Source organism: Vicugna pacos, chromosome 9 (assembly GCF_048564905.1).
Source record: "Vicugna pacos chromosome 9, VicPac4, whole genome shotgun sequence".
Taxonomy (NCBI): domain Eukaryota; kingdom Metazoa; phylum Chordata; class Mammalia; order Artiodactyla; family Camelidae; genus Vicugna; species Vicugna pacos.
The window spans coordinates 9,838,603-9,848,986 of NC_132995.1; the positions used below are offsets into that span (position 1 = coordinate 9,838,603).

Sequence of the window (10,384 nt, forward strand, 5' to 3'; positions counted from 1 at the left end):
CAGACTAGAACACAGTGTGGAGAACAGGGTAGAAAGAGCCTGCAAAACACAAATCCCGCCAAAATTAAGGGTTCCAGGCCCCTAGCTCCCTCCTCCTTCAGACACAGGATCCAGGGCTCCAGCCTCTCCTCCCTCAGACCCAGGATCCAGGCCCCCAGCCTCTCCTCCCTCAGACCCAGGATCCAGGGCCCAGCCCCTCCTCCCTCAAACCCAGGACACAACACAGCCCCATCGTGATTATCTAGGAGGAGACCAGCCCAAGCGAGGGGGGGGGGCGGGGGTGGAGGAATCCTGGCCAGGCTGGGTAGCCCGGATGCCTGGGGCTTGGCTGGGAGAACCAGCCTGGCAGAAATCAGAGCAAGAGGAGCTGTCCTCGGTGTCTCCACTCAGCTCCACAACCTGGCAATGGGAGTCCCCAGAGCCATCCAGCTGTGCCTGTTTGGGATTGTTCTCTGCCTGACAGGTGTCCAGACTTTTGAGTCCAATGGTAAGAAGGGCAGTTGGGTGGGGGGACGTAGGATTCTCCTGGGTCTGAAGGAGGAGGGGCTGGGGCCTGGATCCTGGGTCTGAGGGAGGAGGGACTGGGGGCCTGGATCCTGGGTCTTGGTAGGAGGAGGCCTGGAGACCGTGTCCTCTCCATTTCTCATTCCCTCCTCCGTTCTTCCGATATCACTGATTTCCTCTAGTGTCTCTCGTCCACCACCCCAGCCTTTCCCATCCTCCTTGCCCACGCCCCCATTCAAAGGTTCTTCTGGAGAATCATGGAGGCTCCCTCCAGAACTGGCGGGGAACCTTAGCCTCATCCTTGGGCAACCCCCTCCCCCCGTTTGGGTCAGGACAGGGACATATTCATATCAGGACTGAAGCAAGTACAAAGACAGGGAATTCAAGAGGCCGGAAGGAGGCTGCGCCTGCTCCCAGTGATTGTGTATGTGTGTGCGTGCGCTCATTCACAGAAGAGAATTTGATTTCTGTTTGTGTCTAAGTGTTAGCATGTCCTGTGGGTCTCTGCGCTTGTGTGTGCTTCTCTGTACCAAGTTTTGGTGTCTGGGTGTTTGAACAAATGCTTTTATGGGTCTGTTTATCTCTGAGCCTCGGTTTCTTTGTAAAAGAGATGTGTGTATCAATTTGCATATCTGTTTCTCTTTGTGTCTGTGCATCTCTGTGATTGGTAGGCATGTATTTCTCTCCGTGTACCTGTGTTTGGGTGCTTTGATGTGTGTGTCCGTCTCTCTGTGTATCTGTGTCACGCGTCTCTGTGTATCCCGCATATGAATACAATTTTAAGTTGTCTATTTTTGTGGGTCTCTTTTTGGTGGATCTCTCACTTCACCTAATTGTGGTCTCTCATTTTATTTGTGAGTCTGTGATTCTTGAGTCTGTATCTGTCTCTCTCTGGGTACGACTTCCTCTGTTTCTGGGTCTGTGTGTTGTGACTGTTTCTGTATCCATATGTTTTTCTGCCTGTGATTGTGATTTTGCTTGTGTGAGATGCTGTGCCTTAGTTTGGGGGGGTTCTACTGGAGGGTCTGTGTGGTACTTATTTTGTGTGGCCTGTTTGTATCTGTTCTGTGTGCATATTGCTGGGGCTGTGTGTGTATTTGTATATGAGATTGCACATCCCACTGACTGTACTAAAGTGTCTGTTTTCAACTGGTGGCCTTTTGGTGCTGCTGGACATGGTGAGATTAGTTGGGAGAGGGGCAAACAGAGCAGAAGTGAATCACTTCCTCCTTTATCAAAATCTCAGTGGGCTTCCAGAGAGGGTGGAGATCTGGAACAGCCTAGGGGGAAAGAACTGGACTGACAGGTGCAGAGGTCATTACTGTGTCAAGAGGTAGACACAGCCATGATCAGGGTGGAGCCCTGAGTTCCTGGCACAGGCTCATCTCTGGCCTGCTCCTCTCACCCCACTCCTGCTCCTCTCCCCAGGGTCCCAAGCCCTGAAATGCTACAGTTTTCAGCACATCTACTTTGGGCCCTTTGACCTCAGTGGCACGAAATTCCTCAACATCTCCTGTCTCCACGGATGCTCTGAGGCTGTCTTGTCTCTGAACACAGGTGAGGGGCAAGAAGCACAGAAAAGGGGGGGGGGCTGTGAGACAGGGACAAGGATGAAAGATGCGGGGAGGGAGAGGAGTCAGGGGGCTTGGGGGGTGGAATTGGGTAGAAGAGGAGGGGAAAGATAAGGCTAGAGATAGGGAGGTGGAGGGAGGAGAAGGGAGCGAGAGAAAAGGGGATGAGGGCAAGAGATGGGAGGAGGAGACAGTGGGAAGCCAGGAAGAGGAGGTGGGAGAGGGCAGAAAGGAAGCCTGGAGGGAGAGGTGAGGCGGAGAGGGTTGGTGATGAGAGGGAGGGGAAGAGGCGAGGGGAGGAGGTGTAGGGGAAAGCGGAGTTTGAGAGGGAGGGAGGAAGCGATGGAAGGGAAGGGCAGGGCAGGAAGGAGAAGTGGGGCTGTGTGAGAGAGGAGAGCCCAGGAGGAGCTGGAGGAGAAGGAGGAGGGGAGGAGGAGAAGGAGGAAGAGAGAGGAGAGAAGAGATTAGAGACCGGAGGGAGAGATGTGGAGAGGTAAGACAGGAGGGGGCGTGGGAGAGGAGGAGAGAGCTGGAGAGGAGAAGGCAGCGCACCAGACCCCATCCCCTCCTGCCCCCAGGGTACCGCGCCGCAGTGACCCTGGTTCAGAAGGGGTGCTGGACAGGCCCGCCTACGGGCCAGATGCAGTGGAACGACAAGGCGCTGCCGCCCGACTACTCCGTGGTGCGCGGCTGTGGGACCGACTTCTGTAACGCGCACCTCTTGACCCACGACTCCCTCCCCAATCTGAGCCCAGGTGTGCGAGGGGGCGGGGCTGGGTGTGGGGCGGGACCAACCGGGCTGGGAGGGGCCCAGGCCCAGGCGGGAGGGGCGTGGCTTCCGCCGGGCTCCTCCCGTAGGCCCGCCAGGATTCCAGCCCCGACTTGGAGCCAGGCAGTGCGCACGCAACCCGCACGACCGTACCTGAGGACCATTATCTGAGTGTGCGTCTCCACTCTCGCCAGCGCCCAACCCACCCACGCTCAGCGGCATCGAGTGCTACGCCTGCGTGGGGATCCATCCAGAGGACTGCACCCCGGAGAAATCCCGGCGGGTCCAGTGTCACCAGGACCAAAGCGTCTGCTTCCAGGGCAATGGCCAAATGACCGCTGGTGAGGACCTGGGATTGTAGGAGGGCCTGGGCAACCGGTGTGGAGGCAGGGCAGGCCTGACAGGGAGACGCGGCTCCGGTCTGAAGGAGGAGGCATGGCCCTATTCTAAAGAGGGAGATTGGAAGGTGATCTAAGGGCCCAGTCGTGACCCTGGCCTCTGAGATGGAGGTTCAGGTGCAGCTGCCTCCCTCGATTCTGACCCCTCTCCACTGCTCTACCCCCAAGGCAATCTCTCAGTCCCTGTGTACATCAGAACCTGCCAGCGGCCCTCCTGCACCATCAAGGGCACCACCAGCCCGTGGACCAACATCGACCTCCAGGGCTCCTGCTGTGAGGGGCATCTCTGCAACAAGGACTCCGTGAGCCAGTCCTTCACCAGTGCCTTGGCCACCGCCCCTCCCCGGGCGCCCCACCTCCTGCTCCTGCTCCTCACGGTCCCCCTAATGGTTGGCACTCTGAGAGGACCCCTCGGGCTCTCCTCATAGACAGCCCCTCCAGCCTCTCCACAGGCAGGATACTGGGGGCAGGGCACACACACCCCGTTCTCACTGCCCAGTCCCTGGAATGTTGCACTCCTGTCTGTCTCTCTCTTTCTTCCTCCTACTTTCCCACCAATGCCCAGTCCTTACCTGGTCAGCAGGCCTGGGAGAAATTTGGCAGAGTCCCCAGCATCCCAGAGTGGGGAGAAACAGCCACATCCCACCCTGCATGAAGAGCAGACCTGATCGTAGATATCACTTGCTCAGCACCAGGCCCTGGTTCCTCAAAACCCATTTCCTGTGCTCTCTCTCCAGAGCCTAGGACCAGCTCCAGCAAGGAGCTACGATGATGTCTTTATTAGTATCATCAGGGGAGCCTCAAGAAGCAGTATATCCAGTATATTCTAGAAGTTCAGAGCCCAGACCTTGGAGCTAGGCTGCATGGATTCCAACCCTAGTTCTACTTGCCTGTGGGTGACCTTGGGCAAGATCCTTAACCTGTCTGAGCCTATGTTTCCTCATCTGTCAGGCAGGGGTGAAAATAAAACCTACCATAATGACAAGAACTACTTCAGAGTGGTTGTGATCAGGATTTAATGGGATGAATATGGAGTCCCAGGGACACAAAAGTCACCCAAGTAGCCAACTGTCTTAATCCCCATGTTACAGATGAGGAAATCAGAGGTGAAGGCATTTGTTTGAGCTCATATATCTAGTAAATGGGGAACCTGGAGTGTGACTTCAAGCCCTATGAACTGCTAGGCAACTCTATCTCCCAGACACATGAGTGTTGATTAAACCGACAGAAAAACACTGGAGGCAAAGCTGAACCAGGCAAAATTCTCCAACCCATGGAGATCAGGGAAGACTTCCTGGAGGAAGTAACCTTAAGCAAAATCCTAAAGGATAAAGAGGAAATGGCAAAGAGAAAGAGGAGGAAGGGCATTCTGGGTCAAGGAGAAAACCTGGACAAAGAGCTGGAGGTAGGAAGAGACCCAGAGTGTGCAGGACACTTACACAAGCAAGTGAGCTTCATAGACATGGAATCCTCCAGCACATCCTCTGTGCACGTGCTTTACAATGTCCTTTCGCATCATTTCCCCCCAACTTAATCCTCCTAACGACCCGGTGAGGTAAGCAGGAAAGGGCGCTGCATCCCCGTTTTGCAGACAAGTTGCCCAAGGCACAGGAAGAGAGAGTGATTTTCCAAGTAAGTGCCATAGCAAGGATGGACTTCCACATCTTCAACTCTCTTCCGCCAGGCAGCTTTGTAGGGAGGAGGGCATCTCAGAAACGCTGCTACATGCCTGTGAGGACAAGGAGAGGGGCTCTAGGTGTCCCTACAGCCTGACAAAGACGGGGAAGCTGAATGTCATTATTCGTACATTTGTCCCATGTACTGAGCACCTACTGTGTGCCAGGCACTATTCTAGTTGCTGGGCCTACAGCAGTAAACAAAACAGGCAAATTGCCCACAGTCTAGGAAATAGCCTTTCTAGTGGGGAAAGCCGACTTTGAATTTGATTGCAAATGTGGTTCAAAGCTACAGCGGTCTGTCTGATGTGTCCACTTGGCTAGGCTACAGTCCCAGTTATTTATTCAAATGCTAATCTCACTGTTGCTGTGAATGGTTTTTGGAGATGGGATGAAAGTCCATGATCAGTTGACTTTAACCAAGGGAGATTATCCAAGATCATCTGGCCAGGGGCTGATTCAGCCAGTTCAAACACCTTAAGAGCAGAGCTGAGGACTCCCTGCAAAAGAAATCCACCTGTAGACAGTAGCTTCAGCCCATGACCAACAGTTCCAGCCTGTCCTTCCTGACAGCCTGCCCTTCCTGACAGTCTGCCCTATGATTTTGAACTTGCCTGGCAGCCCCCCCAAATCACATAAGCCAATTCCTTGCAATCAGTCTCTTAATATATATCTCCCACTAGTTCTGTTGTTCGATTCCAAAGTGATACAGAATCCATTGGAGGATTTACACCAGGCGGATAGATAGATAGACAGACAGACAGACAGATAGAAAGATAGACAGATAGATAGATAGATATGCTACTCTGATTAGGGGTTGGGGCATCGGGGGTGACTTCACTGAGGACGAAGCCTGTGCTGGGTCCTGAAGGGTGAGTAGGAGGTCACCAGGTGGACAGAGTGGGGAAGAGCATTCCAGGTAGGAGGGCCACCCCACAACAAGGTCTCAGAAAACATTTGTTAAACGGCAGAGAGACAGCAGGACAGAAGAGGAACAAATAAGTGACAGAGGGAGCTACAGGGAAGGACAGTCAGCAAACATTTATAACCTCTTCTTCTGAACTGGGTGATGCCAGGGACCCAGCAATGAGTCAGACCCAACCCAGCCCTCCTGGCCTGGAAAGAGACAGTCCCAAACCTGGAGGCTCATGGCTGATGAATCACAAAGCACGAAGGTCTAAGGGAACTCCAAAGAGGTAAACCAGAGAAGGCTCTTGATGGGAATGGATCTCTGAGAAGACTCCTAAATGACAAGCAGGAATTGGCAAAGGAGCAGGAGGAAGGGCATTCCAGGTAGGAAGGACTGTATGCATCAGGGCGGGGCGTGGTCTGTGTACAAAGTGAGAAAAGAAGATGAGGATGGAGAGGGTGGCAGCACCCCTGAGGGGCTTAAAATGTCAGATGAGGATAAAGTTTCCAGAACTTACCCTGCAGCCAATGGAGATCCACAGAAGGGCTTCAAGCAGGGGAGAAGCATGGTCAAAGCCAGCTGTCCCTGTGATCCTGCAGGGGACCCATGGCGGGGAAAGAGGCAGCAAGACCAGGAAGAGGTTGGTGATGGGGTCTCTCATTCACGGTTTCCAGGGTCAGAGGTCACTTAGTGTTGAAGGGCTCAGAGGGAGAAGGAAGAACCAAGAAAACAGAATGTGTCAGGGCTGAGGTGTAAAATTCCTGACGAGTGAGGAGACTGGTTTCCTCTAGAGGTTGGGAAGGGGGATGTGGTCACAGAAGAACACACCGGAAGATTGTGGGGAGTGGCAGTTTTCTCTCTGGGTGTGTTGTGATTTCATGGAGGTTCACAAATATAGTCACTTGTCCAATATATAGCTCTATAGTTATGCACTCTCTGCACGCATGGTATATTTCATACCAAAAAAATTACTAATGCCAACAGCAAAGTCAAGGCTAGAGCCCAGGTCTTGGGACTCTCCGAGTGTGGCTTTTTAATCTTTGGTGACAGAGATCAGAATACTGGCTACCTCTGGTGTATCAACTGCGAGAGGGCACAGGAGAACCTCTTGTGACAATGAAGGTGCTCAATGACTTGCTTGAGGTAATGGTCACACGTGTCTATACACAGGGAGGACAGCATCAAGCTGTACTCCTAAGAACTGTGAACTTTACAATGTGTGTGAGCCAAACCCCAACAAAAAGAAACAAAATACAAAATATGACATATAATTAAGTGATATCATGTCTGGGATTTGCATGAAAATAACATAGGAAGTGAGTGAGTGGGAGGAGGCACAGGTGAGATGCAATTAACCATGAGCTGGTATTTGTTATATGGGTACATGGAGGTTTATTGTATTCTTCAGTGCACTTCTATTTGTTTGACGTTTTCCTTGATAATAATATGTATACAACTGTATGTATGCATGAATAGATAGATGATAGACAGAACACATACCTGTTGAACCCAATAACCCAGGCACTCCCTCCCTTCAGAATTCAGATGCCTGCCTTCTCTGAGTGATCCAGATGGTCCAATGCCTGGATCATGTACACACTGTCCCTTTCCTAACATTCTGCTGCCCTCCCCGGATTAATGGAAATGGGAGCCTGAGTCAGCACCAAGGACAGATCCACAGCACTGGGTCTCAGAACCACAGACAGCAACTCAACTCCTATAGGTGGGACAAAGGAAATGAGGAAATGACATCCTTCCCATTTCCAGGACAGTATGGAACAGGGGGAGAGGGTAGAGTTGAAGGAGAACCAATCAGTACTATTGAATAAGAGCATTCCTTCAAAAAAAACAGCCAGTGAGCATCTCCGATGCACCAGGCACTGTTCTGAATGCTGGGAATGGCAAGATCCCTGTCCTGAACAATTAGAAAAACAAGAAAACAAGATCATTTGAGTAGTCCTGAGTGCCATGATAAAGACAAAGCAATGAAATATCATATAGGGTTATTTATGAGGTGGGAGGAGACCATTTTTGAAGAGGTGGTCAAGGAGGAGACCGTATCAAGCAGCAAATGGATGAAGGAAAGGCATGATCCGTGAGTAGATTGGAGGTAAAAGCACCCAGGCTGAGGAGAAAGCAGGCACCAAGACCCTGAGGCAGGAAAGGGCAAGGCATGTTTGAGGAGCAGCAAGAAGGCCAATGTAGGGGAGCAAAGTAAACGGAGGGGAAAGTGGCAGGAGGGGTTTGGGCAAGATAGTAGTAGACCAAGACACACTAAGAGCAAGAGATAAAGAGTGATAGGAAAATATGAAAGATAAGCAGAGACTGAAAGAGTCAAGAAAGACTAAGAGGCAAAAAGAGAGAAGCAAAATGATACTAGCTGCAATTTATAAAGTGCAATTTCTACTATCTATTCCATTAGCTATTCATACATACTTTTATTATGGAAACTTTTAATAAAACATAAAAATGAGCAGATGAGTACGATAACTTATTTTTACTATTGTGTATTATTTCTCATGATTCTGAGGGTTGACTGGGCACTTCTGCTGGTCTCTTCAGAGGTCACTCAAGCAGCTGAATTCAGTTGGGGCTGGACTGGGGCTTTTGGCCAGGATGCTTTGATCCTCCTCTGCAAGGCCTCTCCATGTGACCAGTCGGGCTTCCTCACAGCATGGCAGCCTTAGAGTTTGAAAAGAACAAAAGCAAAAGCTTCTAGATCTCTTAAGAACTGGAATGGGAACTGGCCCAGCAGCATTTCCGCCACATCCTATTAGTCAGAACAATCCAAAAGCCAGCCAGATTGAAGGAGAAGGAACAAAGAGCCTACCTGTTGGTTGGAGAAGCCACACATTGGCACAGAGAGGAGGAATTACTGGAACCAGCTTGGGAGACAATGTACCACAAGTGCTTACATATGCCAGGCCCTGTGCTGAGGGATCCAGATATTCCACCTCACCTAATCCTCAAACAACCCTGTGAAACAGAATACAAGCATCCCCATTTGACAGGTTTCACAGGGCACATAGGGATAGCAGAGCTGGACATGAACTTAGGTCTGTCTCTAAATCAGGCTGAACATGTGTTATGCTCCACACAAAAATATAAAGTCAGTGGCCATGGTCATACTAAGGCTTGACTCAACTGACCCAAAGTCTCTAGACACCCAGAATGTGATAGAGCTGTACATATATATTTTTTCTTTCTTTTTTTACATTTATTTTTTTAATGGAGATACTGGGGATTGAACCCAGGGCCTTGTGCATGCTAAGCAGGCACTCTACCACTGAGCTATATACCCTCCCCTCAAAATATATATAAATTTAACCTAATAAAATACATAATTTTTAATTGGTGGGGAACACGGAGATACAAAGAGAAAGTAAAAACAGGCATGCACTTGGAGACAAAGACCAGGGAGACAGAAACTAAGAAGTAAGGCCAGTGAGATACAGAGAGAGAAGGAAAGACTCACAGAGAGAAAGGCAAAAGGGAGAGATTGACAGAGCCACAAAGTCTCCATCCTTTAGCCTGAGAGCTCCAATGGGAGCAGGGGTTTTATCTGTTAAGACTGTATCCCCAACGCTTAAAGCAGTACCTGACGCTCCATCAATGCCCGCCAGAAACGAGGCTAGACAAGCAGAGAGCCTGCAGTTCCAAAGACACCACCAGGTGGCAGTACCCCAATGCCCTGAAGCCTCCAAACGGCTAAATCCAAAAAACAGCGGTGGAGGATTTGCTGCCACAGACCTCAGACTTTCAGGATGTCTTCCCCCAGGGGCTGAGCCCCGCCTTTCTCTGCACAACCCTGGGCCATGAGTGACCTTTCCGTCAGAGACACCCTCTTCACCCCTCCGCCACCCTGCCTAGTTAAACAATTCTTTGTCTTTGGCCCCTTCCGGCTGGGCCCCAAGGCATCTGGGACATTTCCAGGCCCGGAGATGGGGCTGGGATGAAGGTGGGGCAGCTGGGAGGAAGCCAAGGAAAAGTCTTAGGGACTTTGGAATCAGTTCTTCTAGTCTTCCTGGACCAGGAATAGGGGATTCAGCCCCTTCTGCCTCAGACCCAGGAGTCCAGGCCCACAGCCCCTCCTCCCCTCAAAGTCCCATTCAGCTGCCCCACCCCCTCCTCTCGGCACAGGGGTCCCCTGGTGGTCCCCCCTCCCTCTTTTCCAGAGACCCCTCTCCCCCTCCACTCCCCACTCCAGGATTGAGACCAAGGCTGAGTCACAGGAAGCGCTGGGGCCCTGAGTCACCCTCTCTGGGCTGGAGGGAGCTGGCTCTGGAGCCGCATGTCCAACCAACTGACCCACACAGCCCAGAACTTCCCTTTGGAGGCAGGTGCCCTTCCCACTGCGACCACATTGCTGCCCACCCTGGCGTCTCCCACACCCAGCCTTCACTCTGTTTTTCTCTTTTAGTCATGATCTCTTTGGAGATAAAATTTCCCTCTGCTCTAACTTCCATGTCTTCATTCTGACTCCTGCTTTCTCTTTACCTCTGGGTTTCTTCTGTCTCTGTTTCTTTTGAGATTTTTAAAAATTTTCTCTCTCTCCT

At 51.3% G+C, this 10,384-nt stretch overlaps 1 protein-coding gene and 1 long non-coding RNA gene across 3 annotated transcripts in view; one reads left to right on the top strand and one right to left on the bottom strand.

The window, feature by feature from the left end:
• The window catches only part of LOC116282251 (uncharacterized), a 70,723-nt gene that overhangs the window by 36,583 nt on the left and 23,756 nt on the right, over window positions 1–10,384 (bottom strand). The window lies entirely within an intron of this gene.
• LYPD5 (LY6/PLAUR domain containing 5) lies at window positions 339–4,211 on the top strand. Its single transcript, XM_015243110.3, has 5 exons — window positions 339–487; window positions 1,933–2,061; window positions 2,654–2,830; window positions 3,039–3,185; window positions 3,411–4,211. The coding sequence occupies exons 1-5, from the start codon at window positions 406–408 to the stop codon at window positions 3,668–3,670; spliced, it is 795 nt and encodes a 264-aa protein (XP_015098596.1). The 5' UTR covers window positions 339–405; the 3' UTR covers window positions 3,671–4,211.